Here is a 20,741-nt window from a genome sequence, read left to right as displayed (position 1 = left end):
GGTGATCCCATAGGCTTGGAGAATTTCATAGAGATTGGGGAGGGAGATCGCTGGTTGGGATAGAGAGAGGAGGACGTCATCCGCAAAAAACTTAATATATTTTAAAATATTATTGACATTAATAATAACAATAATGGAGACACACCGACAAGCGTTAGTACACAGGGCGAGAACAACCTCAAACTTGTCAATATTTAAAGAAACATGGACATTGACAAGGCAGACTAGCCTCAATCTGGGTTGCCCCTGTAAACAGCTGACAACAAGCAGTTCCACAGACGTGTGCTTTTAAATTCTCCGTCTCAATGGTGAGAATTTAATTGAATATGCAGAACAGATTGTCTTATCGGCAGTTGAACAATACCATAAAACAGGTACATTTGCCGAGACTGCCTCTAAAAATTAGTCAGTGGGAAACTATACCACTGAAGCCACCAATATATAGTTGGTGGGTGGGTGTGTATTTTTTTTTTTTGCATACTGATCTATATTGTACAATACAGCACTGAAAGAGAGTCATTTTATTCTTAGAACTGAAAAGGGATCTTGTGGTGCTGAAAAGTTAAGGAGTGGTAGCTGGGACGGAGTAAAAGTCCCTAAACTTTCCTTGTGCTCAGAGTGTGGTAGATTGGCCCTGTGCTGTCCCATGGCAGAGCAGTAGTGGGGCAGAGGGGTGACAGATTATAAACAAGAGGAGGGCACCCTGGAGCGAGGGTACACTCCCTGGCAGAAATATCACATGGCCATTGCCAGAGTACCAGGCTGAAGCCACAGACATGTCACTTACAGGACAGTCAGGGACTGGGGCACAAGCTCCACTGAAGTCTCCTTTTAATTCATCCGGGGACTAGAGCAGCATTAACTCACCTTAATGAACTCAAATCATTTTTTTACATTTTTTTTAAATTTATTTTTTTAAGTAAAGTGAAAATGATCCATGAATGTATATGATGAACATCAGCCCAAACCGTAACCAAGTACCTGGAAATGTTTGATGATACAAGTGATGGCAATAAACTTATACGGTGGGAGGGAGATAATACGATAGGGAAATTATTATTGAACCAACATAACAGTGCACAGACAGGGCTAGTAGCAGAAGGGTACTGCTTATAGGAGACCTTCAATCTACAGGGGAGAGATATTGAGGCAGGAAGAATACTGAAGGATATGTGATAACAGTGAAGGATTGGAGGATGTCAGGGAGCGTATGTGTTTTAGACGCATGTAGGCAGCTCTTATTAAAGAGACACTTATTCTAAACTATAACTCAATAAACTTTGAAACATATATTATATACACACATGTTGGAGATTCTGGAATCTGCATTCAAAGAGCAACCGTGTGACACCACCGGAAAGGTTTCCATGTCTTAACAGAACCGGAGATACCTCTTTACAAGCTATAGTTCTCTGTTATCACCAATTTCTGACTAAGACTAGGCACACACTGACCCGATGATTGCATGGAAAACCTCCAATAAGCCGAAATCCGACCGTTTGGTCAGATATCGTGTGAGTGTGTATAGTGACACGATGATCTAAAGTCGTCCCAAAGTGCCGATCATCGTTTCATTTGGTTGGTCGTACTGTTTAATATTTTCCGACCAATCATGTAGTGTGTATGCCCTCATGCTCACAATCTCCATGGAGTTTACAGAGTCGTGTTCTTTTCAGCTGATGCTAGTGATGGATGTCCCGGTGAATAAATGTAGAGAGGGCTGCAGAAGGAATAATTAATTTGTTCGTCCTGAGACAGAATGTTTCGTTTCAGAGTCACAGAAGCGAACGAAATTCATTAGAACGTGTGGAGAGCTATAACAAGGCGGTTTTAATCAGTGTGACAATAATGAATGAATGAATGAATATTGTGCTGTCATTCTCTGAAGACTAGAGGACCAGATGAAGAGCACAGATCTGAAGGTAAATCGTGTCAGTGTGTGTGCGCATGTATCGCCAGACTGATCGGACCTTCAATCGTAGGTACAATCGTTTGAGATAACAGGTCTGTCGGAAAATTCTTCAGTGTGTACCTAGCCTAAAAGAGGGCAATGAGAATTCCTGGTACAGTCACACACTCGTCGCTCCCTCACTGACAGTCATACCCCTGGATGAGGAGCCACGGCTGCGTTAGGCGGTATCTCATTGGACTACACCCTAATGACTTCAGTGTTGTCTACACATTGAGTATTAGGTACAGTAGCGTTACAGGAAAGGAGGCGAGTCGGAGGATTGTGGAGACGTTGCTGTGCTGTGCATAGCAGCGGTGACAGGAGGTTGTATGATTATTCCTGTCAGTAAATCTACCAGGCACAGCTTACCCATTCGACAGTCACCTGAGGTAAAATAAACAAGTGTATTGAATTGTAGACGGATCGATGACTGGCTCTGCCCTTAGCATGTCATATGTATTTACCTTTGCACATGACCTTGTGTGTGTAGCAGTCAGGCAAGTGGGGGTGTCCTAAAACACAGCCTGCAGCCTGGATACAGTGCACGTTTCCCAATGCAAACCACCAGCAACTGAACAACTTTCTTAAAGCCCCCTCCACCCACACATCTTATTAGAAGAACATTTATGTGGTGATACCCTGCTGCTTTTCAGGAGATATTACCCCTGACTGTACATCTGCTGTAAAATAATAACTTACACCAGGGCTGAAAATCAGGGGAACTGTAGATTTTGCAAAAGCAGCAAAGGCGCATAATGTACTAGGTCTGCACTTAGATATCTGTAATAAACGTTTACATGTTATTTCTCCCCCTGCACTCAATATACAGTCATAGAGCCATTCTACAGCTCACGTAGCCAACTCTGGAAAAAAAATAGGGACATGCCCAGGGACAAATCTTTGCAAAGCTATGACTGTCCCTGGAAACTAGGGACAGTTGGCGGCTATACACGATAGCTGGCAGAGACTGTAGATGAAAATGAGGAAATATTTAGTGAAAAAAGGACAGTTGTGCAAAAAAAACCCTAAAAGAATATATAATGCCTTTGGCCGATGCACGAGAGAGAGAAACCACAGCAAACAGACCGCAAGGAAATCAGATGAGCAGGGAGCCAATGAGATGGGCAGGGAGGCTGTGTCCCGCTGCCAGTTACAGATAAGATGTAAAATGTGGTCTGAGGTTTACCATCACATCCTGTTAGCTTTTTCATACTCTCTTCTGAGTTGGTTACGGTAAAAAAAAAAAAAAAGAGGAAATCTCTGCCTGCGTTTGACCCTTGCAGCGCCAGGCAGCTTCCACTGGTCCACTTAACCCCTTACAGGCTAGGAATTAAGCTGGAGATGACCAGATATCTGTGACGCATTGTTGCTGGCCAGTAATATTTATTCTCCAGTGGCTGAGCTATGTCACACTGCAGACAACTCGTCCAATGGGGCGTGCGAGTCCTAAGGAAGGGGGTTAAAGGCTGGGACTATGTTTGTGCGTGTGGTACCTTACATTAGGCAGCATTTTAGCAGAGGTGGCAGAAAGGGGGGAGGCTTCACCAAAAGCGGGCGGAGTTTCACCCAATGTTTTCCGTTTGAGGGCAGAGTTTCGCTGTGATAGGGCGGGGTTTATTTTGTCCAAATTTCGCAATTCTAAGTCTGGGTACACACTATATTAAGCACTTTATATATGTAATCTTTGTTCATGCTTGACAAGCAATGTCGTTGTCATTGTATGCATTGTGAATATAATTTATTGCTCAAATTGCTTTGTCACAGTTGGAAGTGCGGGAAAGCGGCGAGCAAGGCCTAGAAAGTGGGTAGCCAGCAGGGCCGGGCAGTATCACCCAGGGAAGACGGACACACGCCTGGTTCCAGCTTCAACAGTTGGGCCAATACGGGCGGCGTGCCAGGTTTATTAGAGGGTGATTTATGCCAAGGGGGCTGGTCTCCGGAGGGCGCTGTTGCGGTGCAGATGAAACTGGAAAAGATGGTAAATTTTATTAGCCTTGCACGCCGCTTGTCTGCCAAGTTTGGAACTATTTAATAAAGCTGTGGCCAAAATAATTTTGCCAAATACTTGTCTCAGAGTCTTTCTTTATTAGCTCGATGCGAGGGGCGCCGGTTGGTCCACCTATATCCCTTAAAAACTTGCCTACAAAAGCACTACCAAGTTTAAGAGGCTGCCTTATTAATGCTGACCTACAGCTCCCAACGTATTCGATTGTAACCACAGAAACATGGCCGCCATCAGGAGAGGGGGACACGGAGAAGCCGTATCTCAGGCACGGAAGACTGGCAGTGGGTGGAGTCACTGAAGTCTGCTACACACTAATGCTATTATCGCTGTTATATTGCTGTTTATTTACATAACGCCACTAGCCACCAGATCTGCTATATATCAGGTATGGGCTTTGAGATCTGTTACATACTAGTTACCAGATGGGAGATCTGTAAATAGTTTTCAGGCTGAATGCATTTCTACAAAACTATGGACTGAAATTAAATATCCTTATAATCTACTAGGAGTATGTTATTCTTTTCATAACACACATGATGACATCACTAAGCAAAGTTTACGCTTGCAGATGTTTCTCCATTTATTAAAGTCACCGTTCTGTACGCACAATACACCTAAATACCGATCAGTAGTACCGACAGATCGGAGTCGGTCTACAGCAAAACAGGGTGTAAAGAGAAAGCAGACGTGTCACACTCTGGGGACGATAGGCACACGTCAACCACCTTTAATCAACGCAGGCATGTGTACATGGATAACCCCTTCAATGCCTACCGCAGAGGCAGCTCTTTGCAGGTGACAAGCACAGCTTTAAAGTAACTGCAGCGGAATTTGGAATCTCAACGCGAGTAAAAAGATAAATGTCCTTAAATTTCCTTCACTACAATGGCTTTTAAATGATTATCTCAGGCATGCTGAACAGGAAAGGTATCCTCCTATGTATTTTGTATTCACCACAATGCAAAAAACTGCAATCTAATCAGTGCAAGGGGGAAAAGATAAAAAAAAACCAAAAAAACTATACGATAAGAATAAGGAATAACGCTGGGAGTATCCTCCAGAAAATGAATAACAAAAAAACAATCCAGCAAACAAGGGGTTGAAATGTCTTTAACAGTGCAGCTAGTCTTCAGCAACACCAGGTCTAATAATTCACTCTTCCCTCCATTTCCTTGACAGTTTGCAACCTGCTGCTGGCCCTGCTGCTGTCAATCACAGCTTGGGCTTCCCTCACACACTGCAGTGTGACCTGCTCACCCCTAAGTAAGCCTTGTGCCCTCGGAATTATACTGCCACACCGCTGCACCCCTTTGCATCATGTGCTAATCCCCCTGCTGTGATATCCTCCAATATATATATATATCGCTTTCATGTTTATGAGCTGCTTAAATGTACCACAAGCTCCAGTGCCACACGCAACGCACAAACAATATTGGAGACCCAGCGACGACTAAATTCTCAATCCTTGTCTCACTGGCCAAAGGCCCCTGAAGCGAATCAAATTGTGGATAATGTCAGCATTATCCAGAAGCAACAGAATAACGGAAAATAAATTTGTAAACCAATTCAGAGTCCTCATTATAACAGAAAACAAGCAAGTGTTAGAGTTGGTGCTTCTGTTTGCACCTGTTAAGCTCCTGGTTTCTGTAAAACAAATAAAAACACTGCTCATTATTCAACTGTCATTTACTAAAAGGGCTCAAAAAAAAGGCAAACTAAGCAACCAATCAGCTGTAAGCTTTGAGTTGTACGATACAAGTTAGTCTAATGAAAACAAATGTCTGATTGGTTTACATCTTAACTGAAAATTCCTTGAGAAAATAAAAATATATCTGTAACACACAGTTGTGTCTTTAAATTTAAGGAGACCGAATTGTAATTAGCAAAGCTTTTTCAGGTGGCCGGCTGTACCCCAATCACAGAAGGCATTCACCGAACCGCCCGTCTGTCCCTGAAACGGATCCTCCAAACCTGATTACACTGTTTATTTTCACATAATTTCTTAACTTGAAATGAGCAAGTGAGACGACGTGACAAAACAAACACGCAGAATGAATAACGTCTCATGTAACCAATTTACGTTTTGGTAAAAGGTGATGAATATGTATGAACGGCCCAAAACATTACCCGGCAGGCAAGGGAAAGAAGAATCAGCCTTGGCTGATCAAACACTGCCGTCCAGGCCTTCAACGCCGGACAAATCACAGCGTTTCCAATGGGTGGAGACCAGGAATGGTCCACATTAATGTTATGTTTCTCAAAATCATAATACTATGAACATCGGGGGTTATTTAATAACGTGGCGCAAAGAGACGCAATTTGCTGTAACTCATAGCAACTGATCAGACGCCAGGTTTATCAGTTGTGTAATGAAATATGGGATTGGTGGCACTTATTTTGCTTGCACCATTGCACTCCTTATAATGTTTTAAGTATGTTTACTTTAGGTGAGAGTTGTCTAAGGCTCTAGGCAGAAACGTCTGTCGGTATGTACTCAAAAAACAGACTCGTCCCACTTGTGTTGCAGAATTCATTTTCATAGTGTTACATGGTTTAAGATCACCTTATAGAAGCAGCGGGTTAAATTACTGCACATAGTACTAGGCACATTTTATACATCCAGGGTTACTATTTTAATTCACCCTGGGACAATGAATTCATATTAGGATAAAAGGGAGAAGATACAGGGATTCAGGGATATTTTAGATAGGAAATGACTTTGGAACAAAGATAGGTTTGTGCATAACCAAAAGGCTCAAAAAATGGGAGTCCGTAGTCCGAAAAGACCAGGGCGGTAAATATATCAAGCTGAGAGTTCCTGCGGGTTTGAAAAGGGGAGATGTTGCCTATAACAACCAATCAGATTCTAGCTGTCATTTTGTAGAATGTAGTAAATAAATAACTAGAATCTGATTGGTTGCTATAGGCAACATCTGCACTTTTCAAACCCGCAGGAAACTCTCAGCTTGATATATTTACTCTCAGAGCTCTAGCGGAGCGTGCAATAGTCGCTTATGATCCTTACGCTGAAATATGTATAAAATTAAATTACAGAAAGTGCAGTGTGCAATATTATTGTATACTCCTATACTTGCCCTGTGCTTTCTGTAACTATTCCAACCCCTGTTAGATCTTCAACCACTGCAGGTTGCAGACACCCACATGTATAAATCCTAATTCAAATACTGTTCCTCGGCTGAAAGACCTCTAACACCCAACGGGTGCTTTTCAAAGGTTAAATGAATTAAAAGCAAAAAAAAAATTAGGTAAAATATTAAAGTCAATAGAGCCATTCCCATCACTATCTTCTTAAATATTTTTAAGCACGTTTAAAATTTTAGAACGTGGCACAAACTATTTGTCGTGCATGACTGCGCTTCCAAGAGATTGTTTTGGTAAAAAGCAAAATGTTGTTAAACACATTACTAAAACACGTCGAAAGTGCGTTATTTCAAAGATCGTATGTGTGAACTAGCCCTAAGGCAATTTTTTTTTCTGAAGAATTATAGTAAAATAGAATAAAGAATTTCTATGAACTTTAAGCACTGGCTGAGGGCTATACTGCATAGTGCATTTGATTTGCAAATAAAATGTGTGACTGTCTTAAATGCTTGTACTTTTAGGTAACAGTATAATGCTCTTAGCTACAGTATAATTTGCAGAGAGCGAACTGCCCTGAGTAGGGGGAGCCTGTGTACATGTGTCAGCCTTCAGCTGGCTCAGGGCACAAATCATAAAGTGTCCCCCTCCCACCCTGACAGGTGCACATGTGCCTGGACGGAAACTTTGCTTTCACGCATCAGGCCTACTTTATAGCGCCTGTCAGGATCATTATCCCATCCAAGAAGGAAACGTGCAAGTGTTTGGGCTCCCAGTGACATTACAGCCATCAATCACAGGCTGCTAATGGTGGGGATTATACAGCCTGTTAATGGTCTTCCCATCCCGCTCCTCCACGTCATCACACAAACCTGTCATTGGGGGCTCATGCAGAGAGTGACAAGTGGGAGGGAGGGAGGTAACCTGCACATTATAGGGGTCAATGAGTGGCACTGTCCTATCATCATCAGCTATTTATATAGCGCCACTGATTCCGCAGCGCTGTACAGAGAACTCATTCACATCAGTCCCTGCCCCATTGGAGCTTACAGTCTAAATTCCCTAACACACACACAGACAGAGAGAGAGACTAGGGTAAATTTTTTTTGATAGCAGCCAATTAACCTACCAGTATGTTTTTGGAGTGTGGGAGGAAACCAGAGCACCCGGAGGAATCCCATGCAAACACAGGGAGAACATACAAACTCCCCTATCTCTCAAGTAAACTATCAATCGCAGCTACTTCTCTTTATGTGAAGATAAATTATTTCTATTTACCATCACTAGTGTTTTCTAGTACACTGATAGGCTGCAAAACCGGCGGGAGGGCGCAATAAGGGCGCTTTAATATTTATACCAAGTGATTTAATCTACGACACATCGGATAGAATCTGCTGATGCACACAGCTCCACGGTGAGCCTGGCCACGGGTGGACGTCTGATGACCCCCGCCGTGCCCATGAACCTCTACAGGCACTGTACTCGGCTATGATGAATCGTACTAGGGGCTGGCCTATGAGCACGCAGTTGGGGCCCATCAACAGGAAAGACCTGGGTAGTCGTGATTCACAGACTGACACACAGTTATATTAAAGATTAAAAGAAAATTGTGCAACTCAATGTCATTTATCCCATCCACTACCCTACTGACAGATTCGGCACAGAGATGCCGTGCGGCCACTGCTGATGGGGGCTTGTATTGCATGCGAGCATGACCTTCACATAGTAAAATAATGATACAATGAAAACATTTGTAAGCACCTGTATAAGATGCTAAAAGTCTGGGCATACAATGGTAGTGGGGGGTGGGGATTTTTACCAAAACTACTTCAATGCCTTTTAATAATTTTAATGTTCATATCATATTTGCATAGTACTTTTATTCTCCCACTGCCAATAACACACTTAACATTACATATTTTAAGGTGCACTTATATGCTAACAAACTCTTGTTCACCTCTGTGCCTCCATTTTTAAAGTGGGCGGGGACAGGACAAGATACAGCCAATCAGATGGTGGGAACGGTCACAGCAGCTGGAGAAGAGTGCGCTGGTCATGTGGGAGGCAGTGACCTGTCCGCCATGGGACGGTGAGTAGAAGGAAGCAGGACGTCACTGACTCAGATAATGGAAGGAGCCGGGTGTCCCCAACATATCTGTTATTTTTATGCCAAGTTCAATGAGGCGTTTATAAATTTAGGCGCAAATTATTCCTCCCAATGCTTTCCATTCCGCTCTCGCATACAGTGTCTACTGCAGGAGCTGTGCAGTCGCAGAATGTAAAGGGTTAAACCGCCTCCCAATATGTGGAGGGTTTTGGAAGATCAGCTGTCAATCATTACGTGAAGGGAGACTGATGCCCTCTTTGTTCTGCAAGGGGTTCTGTTTGTATTCCGATGCCGGGGCCGGCCCTGCTTCTCTTTAATGCCATATTTTACAACCTTTGCTTTTACACCTAAAGAAAAGCTATAGCATTACACATCTGCTTGCCCCGATACTGGAGCCGCTCAGCGAGATAACGCACCTAAGCACAGCCAAAGAAAGCAGCGGAGGACAATCCCTCTGTATTCTACCATTTTATTATTTTATAAGGTAATCTCCTGTTATCTTGTAAAAACACGTACGTACAACATGTGGGATTAAAAGCCTCACACTATACGGTCTGATATGGATTTCCTTCAATGCCAGGCTAAGTGCAGACGCTGTCCTCTTGCCAAGTGCTGCTATAAGAGCTGATCAAAAGCTTCTGCAGCTCCACAAATCAGGTATATCCAAGTAATGACTCCTGCCATTACCCAGAATCCTCGTGCCACACAGGGTTATGGTTATTACATGTTTGGACAGGCCGATTTTAATAGCAAATTGGACCCAGAGCAAACGTTTCATATATAAACAGGTTTAGCGTATTGTCTTGTTGTGTTTAATGCTGGTTATCGTTCCTAGGCAGCCGGTTAACTTTGCATTGTGAACATTATTATGCCGAGACTGGCTACGGTTTGGTTCCATCAACAATGACCTAGTGTGATAAGAGCTAACGTTATAGTATTAGTTTCAAATTAATAGTAAAAATGCTGACCTAAGAGATTGTACCATGGGCAGCACTGTGGCACAGTGGTTAGCACTGCAATCTTACAGCACTGTCGCCATAGGTTCGATTCCAACCAGGGCCTTATCTGTGCGGATGGGTTTCCAGTGGATACTTCAGTTTCCGTTTTCCTCCATCCAGAAACATACTGGTAAGTTAACTGGCTGCTAACGAAAATAGACTCTAGTCTGTGTGTTTGTGGCAGAGAATTTAAAGCTCCAATGGGGCAGGGACTGATGCGAGTGATTCAATATCATCTGCACAGCGCTGTTTAATATGGCAGCACTATATAAAGAAACAATAATAATTGTAGCATAACCAGCAAAGGCAGGACTACCACAACGGTGAGACGACAGCGGTGCCCACAAGAGAGGTGCGAGTCCTCTTGTTACAATAGTAAGTGTGTGTTGTGGTGGTAAGGAGAACAGAGCTGGTTGTCAGACATCGGTATTACTGCTTTAGCGGAGCTCTGATTACGCTCTCGCGCTGAACTCCGGCAGCAGATCAGCAAATCAGAGGTCAGTGGAGACAGGGACCCTATCCGCCAATAATACAAGTGTCCAGAAACAGCTCTGTTACTCACTGGGACTGATTATTTCCAGCGGAGTGAACACAGCTTCCAAAGTGGGGTCCGCTTTGTATACCGGTCATGGGACAGGGGTCATCACCAGTCTGTTTTCATATTTGCACATTAGTCCTCAGAGAATGCTAAACTTTGTATGCAAGTTGGCTTCAAATTTGTAGACTAGCTACCAAACTGGGCTCAGATTTGTATACTAGTCACTCGATTGGTCGTCCCTTTTTATACTAGTCACTCGATTGGTCGTCCCTTTTTATACTAGTCACTCGATTGGTCGTCCCTTTTTATACTAGTCACCTGATTGGGCCTCCATTTTTATACTAGTCACCTGATTGGGCCTCCGTTTTTATACTAGTCACTTGATTGGGCCTCCGTTTTTATACTAGTCACCTGATTGGGCTTTCCTTTTTATACTAGTCACCTGATTGGGCCTCCCTTTTTATACTAGTCACCTGATTGGGCCTTCCTTTTTATACTAGTCACCTGATTGAGCCTCCCTTTTTATACTAGTCATCTGATTGGGCCTCCCTTTTTATACTAGTCACCTGATTGGGCCTCCCTTTTTATACTAGTCACCTGATTGGGCCTCCCTTTTTATACTAGTCACCCGATTGGGCCTCCCTTTTTATACTAGTCACCCAATGGTGTTTTCACTGCATACTAAGCTATACATACCAGTTATTAGAATGAGGCAGTGAGGCTTAAAATTTGTGCTTGAGCGCACTGGCCTCTAGTTAACCAGATCTAATAAAAACAGAAGATTCTCCCTTTTCTTAAACAATTATCTATTTTTGTTCTAGGAACAGTGGAAAGGATTAACTACACTCCATGATTTAATTTTTAACAGAAGACAGACTCAATAACAATTATTCTTACCACCTCTTAAAAATGCAGATTGTTAAGATCATTATCGCATTGTTTTATATTATGGTTGTCTGCACATTTCTGTGTTTCACTGAAAAGTATTTGGTCTTGTATTGACCTGTCAGGAGATGGCTAATTACTCCAGCTCTCATCTCTCACCTCCTGTCAACAGCTTCATATTGTAGCCTTGTCCAATGACTGACAGCTCTCACTCAGAAGTCAATTGTAACTGCTTACTGGGAGGAACTGCAAGTTGGGGACCTTTCTACAGCTTTTTAAAAAAAAATATATATAGTGGGGTCTGCCAGAGTTGATGCACTGAACTAGATTTGTGTTTTGGAGCTGTGCTATGCCAATATAACTTATTATCGCATGTGACATTTTGTGTTTCTGATGTGTGGGTGGGCGAGAACCTAGGACACACAAACACAACAATACACAAAGTACCTGCTTTGTCCTCAGCTACCTAAGAAAACAACGGGTACAATACTTACCGCCCCCAGCATGATCCTAAAGATAAGCCAACGAAAGGCCCAGAGGACGATGCCTGATGGACGGGTACGTTCCGGTATTTGGGACAGAGACCACAGAGGGCATAGGAAGATTCCTAGAAACCCTGTTTCCAGGAGCTGGGACTCCCATCCTAAAGAGAGAAGACACAATCATGTAAGGACCCCCAGTGTATATAGGGCATAGAACAATGTGCACATTTACAGGTAAGAACGTGATACACACCAGGTGCTGCCTGCTCACTCACATCATACGTTCAGCTCTCTATGCACTAATGCCTTTCATTTAATCCCAATAATTATCACTTCAAAACTGATAAAATGCCAAATTGCTCTAACACAACAGGAGCGATTGTTACCACGAATAGGGGGGGGAAGGATCTTATCTGATCTTTAGATAAACGCTTACATACCTAATATGATTGGAGACCTCACTTTATATTTCCTGCCGGACTTGTTTAAATAACAAGACAAGCTACTACTTTAATATGAACACACTGACATATCCGTTACACATTCTCAATCTGTACTGACTGGAGGCTGCCACGATTCACCTAAAACAAGAATGGCCTTACAGCAATAACCTACGTGTTGAGTAACCGGATTCTGTGGTTCTGATGGACGCACCTCATCGGCGCTCAGTCCTCATTAACAGATCACATTGTGCCCAATTAGTTGGAAGCCCGACACTGCACACCCTGTCTATTCACAGTATACACAGGGAGTGATGTATGGTCTACCACGTTGGCTGTCTGAATCGCACCATGTATGGTCAGTTTTGAAGAACATCAGAGTTTACTTACCTGGTCCCACACCGAGCTGCCCGGTACGCCCTCTGCTTGCCTGCTCCGCGGGTGTCAATGCCCCTCCCCCTTTGAACTTCCATACATGAGCTCGCTTAAGATGATGTGAATTGGAACCTCACAGGGGAAGGGCATAGACAACCTCTTACATTATTTGAAAAAGGCAAAGGGCAGAGGCGTATAGAGCGGATTAGGACTGTGGAAAGCATCCAGGACCCCAAATGATCCAAAAGACTTACAAGTAAAACTTCTTCAATTCTTTAATTTTAGCTCAGACATATTTTTGGTGATTTTCTAATATTCAGGTATGCTCTCTGTTGATAAGAACAAATCTTCCCAGTAATCACAGTTTTATCCCAGAAAATACTTTTTTACTACTAAAACGCTGCAAATGACTTTCTATTGTAGATACCTACCTGCAACAAAATGGCACCAACCGCGGGCTACGGCTTCTTACTGCAAACATTGGTTAGTGCTCTCTATGACACACGAGCCGCTGTCTATCTTTGTTTATGCAGAAAACAGGTTTTCATGAGATACCGAACTTTCACTATGCAAACACCCGATTTGCATTCTAGATTACTGGAAAGTTGATAAGCAACACAGCTGCTTTGAAAGGCAAAACACACCGCTGTCTAACGGGCGATATGACGGGTGGTGACCGTACCGGTCATCTGATGCTCATTAACCCCTGAAGTACAACTTAAAGAGGAGCAATTTGGGAATAGACTTTATATTCGCTTTCTATAAATGTCGTGTTAAACGTATATCTCTGATAATCTCCTCAAAATTTTACGTCTCTTTTATTGTTTGGTATAGAGGCCCTTTAAATGAAACGAAACACAAATACATATGTTTTATTTATCTTTTTAGTTCAACTTTATTCCGGTCTTGCTCTGTACACGATGTCATCTCTGTGAATGATACCTCAACGATTATACACTGTGATAGCACCACCAGTAAAGTGTTGCACACCACACGTTCCTCTATATTACACCACGTTCCAAAATCCTGAACATTCTGCAAGAAGAGAAGCTTTCCGGGTAGTTTTTTGTTTTGTTTTGTTTTCCCTTTACAAACTCGACGTCTCAGTGAAGCGTGCAAGGAAATGAGTACCCTGACTTTTAAGAGTAAGAGGAGAGGGCTCTGGGAATCTCCTGGGAGATTGTTTTTCTTTTCTTTTCTTTTTTTTATAAAATATATAAAACTTTTCATTGTTCCAATAAAGTGTTTTTTAATGCATTAGCTTTTCCATGGAGTCGCAGAAAGTTGCTGTGTAAAAGCAGAGGCAGCCTGCTCTATCTCAGCCGCACTTGTGGAGTCCTGCGACACGGCCTAGACAGCCAGGCTGATTCTCACCCTGTTACTACCATGAGCGATGTAATACGGCACTGCCACGGCGGGGTGCGTGCCGAGGACATTGTGAAATACAAAACCTCCGAACCCAAATTATCTTTTACCGTCTTTAATAATCAGTGTTCTATCTCTACCTTTCGAAAGATTTCCTTTACTGGTTTGTACAGCTACCACTTCTGCTGAGAAAGTACCCCAGCAATACAGTGTGAATAACCCCAATGTAAATTTTCTGTGCGAACCCGCGCTCATTTGATTGGAGTGTGACACAAATAAAAGTTATGGGGAGCATAGTGGCTCAGTGGTTAGAACTTCTGCTTCACAGCAGTGAGTCATGAGTTCAATTCCCGAACATGGCCTTATCTGTGTGGAGTTTGTATGTTCTCTCCATGTTTGCGTGGGTTTCCTCTGGGTGCTCCGGTTTCCTCCCACACTCCAAAAACATACTGGTTAATTGGCTGCTATCAAATTGACCCTAGTCTCTCTCTCTCTGTCTATGCGTGTGTATATTAGGGAATTTAGACTGTAAGCTCCAATGGGGCAGGGACTGATGTGAGTGAGTTCTCTGTACAGCGCTGCAGAATTAGTGGCGCTATATAAATAGATGATGATGATGATGATGATGAGGCTCCAGCATTTAACGATCCCACCTACACCATCCTCATTCTCTATGAGAAGCATACAAGAATTCTTATTCAAGGACCGCTAAATGTATAGCAATTATTCACCGGATTTGAAAATCGATTTTTCAACATCCTACATTGATATGTAACGGTTCCCGCACCCAACTGTGTTATAGAGTGGACTTGCAGAGAGAAAGTTTTTTGTGCATTGGAAAAAACGTATCCTCTACTAATCACTCAAATATTCAAATGAGCGAGAAATCTTTTCATCTGGTAAGTGCCAAGTGCTGATGACACATAGACAATCTTGGATTTGATTCCAACTTGACTACACTTGCGGGTGGCTTTATATGGCTGGGTACACACTGCAGAAAATTTCTCTTGATGCAACATCGTTAACGATTTTACCAACGACAACGCCCCGATCAGCATGCCGATTCCTGTGTACACAGTCTGTACATGTTTTACAAGATTTACCTTCAGATCTGTGCTCTTCATCGGTCATAACCATCGGCTGAAAAGATCATGACTCTGTAGACTCTATGGAGATCTGGTCCTGAGTGCGTACACACTGCAGAATTGGAACGACATTGTTCCATGGTTGACCGAGATTTTTAATCTATTTACAAAATCAAATGAAACGATACGATGAGCTTTGGATCGATAATCGTTTATAGTTGGAGAGTAAACACTAATGCGATATCAGGCCAAACAGTCATTTATCGTGTAATTGTCCGGATAATTGTGTGATAAACATGTAGTGTGTACCCAGCCTAAGGCCTATTTGGACGTACAGTGCCAAAAGTAAAACAATCAGAAAAGATGGAATCCCATCGCAGTGGTACACTGCGCACAAAGGTATACAGGGGTCATGTGCCAACTGGATGTTTGAGTATATATCACACACAAATCCATTACCACACGAACTTGCCTTGATGGCATAATAAATATTGGTAAAAAGGCAAAAGATATAGAAATGTCAAGTCGCATGTACATCTCTGGAGCCTACAGGCACAAGACCTTCGGCGCTCTACTCCTCGCCCCATCCACTGCTCACGTCTATCACACAAAACATTCTTCTCTACTTCTCTAATAAAATGACTTATATCATTACTTAGGTTTCTGTGCTGATGAGGGAACATAAAGTTGTTTATATAGCAGCTCCCATGCGCTGCCGGACCGAGAGACAATCAGAACGCTGAATCAATGTATAAAACAATATCAACATCACCGAAGTCAACTGTGAGAATTGAGTCAAAGCCTGATGTATCCTGTTAGTGTCCTAGTACTTAGTACTACATGACATCTTTTATGATGGATTCGGGACAGTTTGGGGGACACGTGAGAAACTTGTGGATGAATAGGTTGACAGATGTCCCTCCGGTTGGATGACGATGTCCCATTTCCCTCAGTATCCCATGAGCGTTTCCCACCAGTCCTGGGAGAAGCCCCTCAGGCCAGGAGTGTACGGATACGTCTGGGAAGTAAAGGGTCTCTGCTATTGACCCACCTGCTCCTGCTTGCTGCAGTGGCATGGAAGGCTAGCTCCAGCAGCTGCATAGTGGAGCACAAAGGCCTCTTTTGTCACTGTTTCCCGAGTACTGCTGGACCCGGGCAAAGAGAGATATAAATAAGAGAAGCTCCAAGCTCTGGATGGTGCTGCCCCCCCCCCTCCTCCATCTACCATTAACCCCCTCCCTGCTGTCCCCCCTGATCTATTCTCAGCTAATATGACTTTCATCGACTTGGTGGCTTTTCTTTTGAACTTTTAAAAGATCGTTTAATGGAGGGTAACACTTGTGGACATGTTCCCATAACAGACACTGTAACAAATCAAACGCAGCCCACGTCGTATTCATCAGTCTCCAGATTCATAATTTAGCATTTGCTGCAGCTGACAGAGCCAAGAGATCAGTATGCCTTATGCATCATCAGGAAGCGGACATTGTTCACAATTACTTATAAGAAACAATAGTGCAGGGCTACGGACAAGGAGACGTGGTTCAGTGACATTTATGAAACACCCAATTATCATAATTAAAAGGTTTCTACAGAACCAGGCAGAGTATGTTGGATTGTTAGAGAATCTCTGGTAGTACTGATAAATATACATTTACATATAAGAAAATATAATCTACACCTATAATCTATAGGTAATTATGGAATGAATACATGTATTAAAAGATATATCTATCTGTATATAAATATATCTATATATACACTTTAAATCCAGGGCATTGTTTTAACAGCCTGGGCGAAGACCAGGGTAGAAGGGTGAGCATGAAGGTTGTTCACAGGCAGAAGATCACACCCCCCTCCACTGACAAAATTAACTGGCAGTTCTGTATTACAGAATCAGCAGGGCCACAGGGAAAAGCCGCCGAGGCTCTGGATAGAGCGCGGGGAGAGCCGACTCTGCACTTAAACTGTGTACACACCTATCCAATTATCGATTCACGACCGTTTGGTCTGATACTGCAAGAGAGTGCACGCCCCCGCAATCATGTTTCATCATACCAAAACACATCGCATCTGTCAATTTGGTTTTCTAGCTTCCTAAAAATCACGATCAATGATGGAACGATGGCAGACAAATGTGGACGTACTCATGACTAGCAGCGTAGGTAGATCTCTGTGCAGTGTGCAGAGTCATCATCTTTTCAGCAGATGGTTATGAGATGAAGAGCACAGATCTGAAGGTAAATCGTGTAGGTGTGAAGCGGCTCATCAGGACTTTTAGTCGTTGATGAAATCGTTACAGAAATTGCATCTGAAGAAAGACTGCATAGGTGTGTACCCGGCTTACACAGTTTATTAGGTGGTAGAGCAGCTTTATGCTCTGCATATGGTGGTATTTGCAGTCGTATGTAAATAGAAGTGTATGTAAAGAAGAAAGAGTCTCAGCAGGCTTCTTTCTAGTAGTTCAGAAAGACATAACTCCTGTAGCTGCAGAGAAAAGTTAAAAAGCATTTACACACAACTGTTGGGGGAACCTCATATCCCCCAACTGATAATAAGATAATATGCCAACTATTAGTGCTAATATTCTTCTGCCATCTGTTGGAAAAATGGGCATCTAATAAACGTGCTTCCAACCTATCTACTTGTAAGCTGAAGATTTCAGCTTACATGTATTAACTCCGTTTGAGTGGTCTTGCACACACCCTCCCCTCAATAGTCAGTACAACAAAAGCTGGCAGACATGGACGGCTGCTGGTTGATGCTGCAATGTTGCAGCTGTACACTATTGGGACCTGTTGGCGGCCCTGTCCCACATTTTGCTATGGGAACCAGTGATGCCATGTCCTGCCCCCTGTGTCGTGCCAGAGGAACTGGGACCTAGAGTCAGCGGCACATCAGTGAGTCTACAGCAATACGGAGGGGGCTCCAAAGTCTGTTTAAGGTGGGCTATAGACCTTAGTCCCTGAGGGATGGAGCAGCTTACTGCAGGGGAAAGGGGCCAACCGAGCCTTGTGGCGGAGATGGGCCTGAAGACCCTTGCCCGCCAAGGTGCCTTATGGCACCAAGGTTTAGGGATGTCAAAGGCCAATCACTAGCTTCTTCCATGGTCCCACAAGGGGCCTTATGGCTCCAAGAGATTGGGAGGAACAGGCCTCAAGTACCAGCCCCGTAGGGACTGTGTACTGGAAGATGGAATCACTGCACCAGGCTTAAATAGAAGGAAAAGAAAATAACAACAACGTTTGAAAAACATGGAATTATGAATTGGAGGATGTGTAACACACAGTTAGACAAGTCATTATGGTGTAGTGGTTAGCACTTCTGCCTCACAGCGCTGGGGTCATGAGTTCAATTCCCGACCATGGCCTTATCTGGGTAGAGTTTATATGTTCTCCCCGTGTTTGCGTGGGTTTCCTCTGGGTGCTCCGGTATATATAGCAGATATAGTGCTAATTAAAAAAAACAAAAACTGTTTTTTAAGTTTTGTACTTTATAACTCGCTCAGAAACAATTTTATGATGGTCCTTTAAATGAACAAAAACAGATTCCGTCTTCCCAGGCGGCCACATCACCCTAGGTATCCCTTAATAATCCTAAAATAAGGATCACATATTAGGAGAAGACATTTATCACTTTAGAACCAGCTAAACATGTCAAACATGGCCTTATCTGTGAGTTTGTATGTTCTCCCCGTGTTTGCGTGGGTTTCCTCTGGGTCCTCCAGTTTCCTCCCACACTCCAAAAACATACTGATAGGTTAATTGGCTGCTATCTAAATTGAATCTTCTCTCTCTCTCTCTGTCCGTGTGTGTATCTGTATGTGTTAGGGAATTTAGACTGTAAGCTCCAATGGGGCAGGGACTGATGTGAGCGAGTTCTCTGTACAGCGCTGCGGAATTAGTGGCGCTATATAAATAACTGATGTTGATGATGATACTGTAAATGTAGAATGGCAGAGTTCTTCATCTCACATCATCAACGCGCTAATGTTTAGAGAAACTGGATAAATACATTTCTGTGTTTGTTTTGCCATCTTATAACTCTGCAGTAAATAAAATATAAGACATATATTTCCTCTTGTATCAGAGTTTCTCGGTTATGTTACTTTAAATCTAATTTCACCATAAAAACTTTGGGAGGGGGGTCTTTTCTTTCTGCCTCTCAGGTGTTCAGGGACTTTGTCTTCAGTAAAGTGCAGATGATTCAGAGTTTTTATCTTTTTAATTATTCTGCTAATGGATTTCCTATGCCTCTCCCCTCCCCCCCCCCCCCTTGATGAAGGCGTCTGTCACTTTGACAGATCAGTATCTGTCTAATTAGCTTGTCAGTAAGAGTACAGGCAGATATGCCAGGGTGATCTCGCTGTCACAATGAGTTACTATTGTGCTACCTGCGGACCCTGGTGCTGCTCCATCGCTTCTCTGTGATAATCAGCCCTTGTGTCAAGTAGAACCAGACCTCAGCTCACCAGCTGCTGTGTAGGAAGCTCGTACGGTTCTAAATCATTGTCTCAATGCAGAACATGGTATCTGTACGCTGCTTACAATAGTCACTTCCCAACTATAGGCTACTCTGTTAGGGATCACCATGCCTAATGTAATGGTCTCTCATATATATATAGATATATACACACACAAGTTAACCCGTGCATGATACTCATGCATTCTAGTCAAATCAAGCTACTTAAGGTGTTAAAAAGGTTCTTGTCATGCATTTGGTCCATAGCCCAGGCCTCAACCACCAACCACTCCCCACTGTCACCCCCGGCAACCACCAACCACTCCCCACTGTCACCCCCGGCAACCACCAACCACTCCCCACTGTCACCCCCGGCAACCACCAACCACTCCCCACTGTCACCCCCGGCAACCACCAACCACTCCCAACTGTCACTTCTCCTTCAAGAAATATATATATATATTTTTTTAAATCTTTATAAACACTTTTAACAATTAACAAATTAAATTAACAAATTAAAAACATCTTAGTATACCAAATTTCAACCCTTACTGATTTTTTTTTCCCCACACACACTAAGAATTTAGTAGGTCAGTGTATATCTACGCCCAGCAGGTGGCGCTGCAGCTTGGTTTTATTTTTTCCACACACACACACACACACACAGACTAACACACGCCACTAGACATTTATATTATAGATATATATATATATATATATATATATATATATATATATATATATATACACACATATAGAGAGAGAGAGAGAGAGAGAGAGAGATAGATATACATATATAGAGAGAGATAGATATATATTTCTCTACATCTATCGCTCTCTCTCTCATAATATATATATATATATATATATATATATATATATACACACACACACAAGTTAACCCGTGCATGATACTCATGCATTCTAGTCAAATCAAGATACTTAAGGTC

The 20,741-nt window shown here is 42.8% G+C and overlaps 1 protein-coding gene across 3 annotated transcripts in view; it reads right to left on the bottom strand.

Annotated features, from left to right (window-relative positions):
* LMF1 (lipase maturation factor 1) overlaps positions 1–20,741 on the bottom strand; it is a 227,528-nt gene that overhangs the window by 154,075 nt on the left and 52,712 nt on the right. For all 3 annotated transcript variants that reach the window (XM_075179270.1, XM_075179268.1, XM_075179271.1), the window contains one exon: positions 12,078–12,226. In XM_075179270.1, coding sequence (XP_075035371.1) covers positions 12,078–12,226 — 149 coding nt within the window. The remainder of the gene's footprint in view (positions 1–12,077; positions 12,227–20,741) is intronic.

The sequence above is a fragment of the Mixophyes fleayi genome, chromosome 7 (assembly GCF_038048845.1).
Source record: "Mixophyes fleayi isolate aMixFle1 chromosome 7, aMixFle1.hap1, whole genome shotgun sequence".
Classification (NCBI taxonomy): Eukaryota; Metazoa; Chordata; class Amphibia; order Anura; family Limnodynastidae; genus Mixophyes; species Mixophyes fleayi.
Note: the sequence above shows the minus strand (reverse complement) of the source record. Positions and strands in the feature narration are given on the sequence as shown.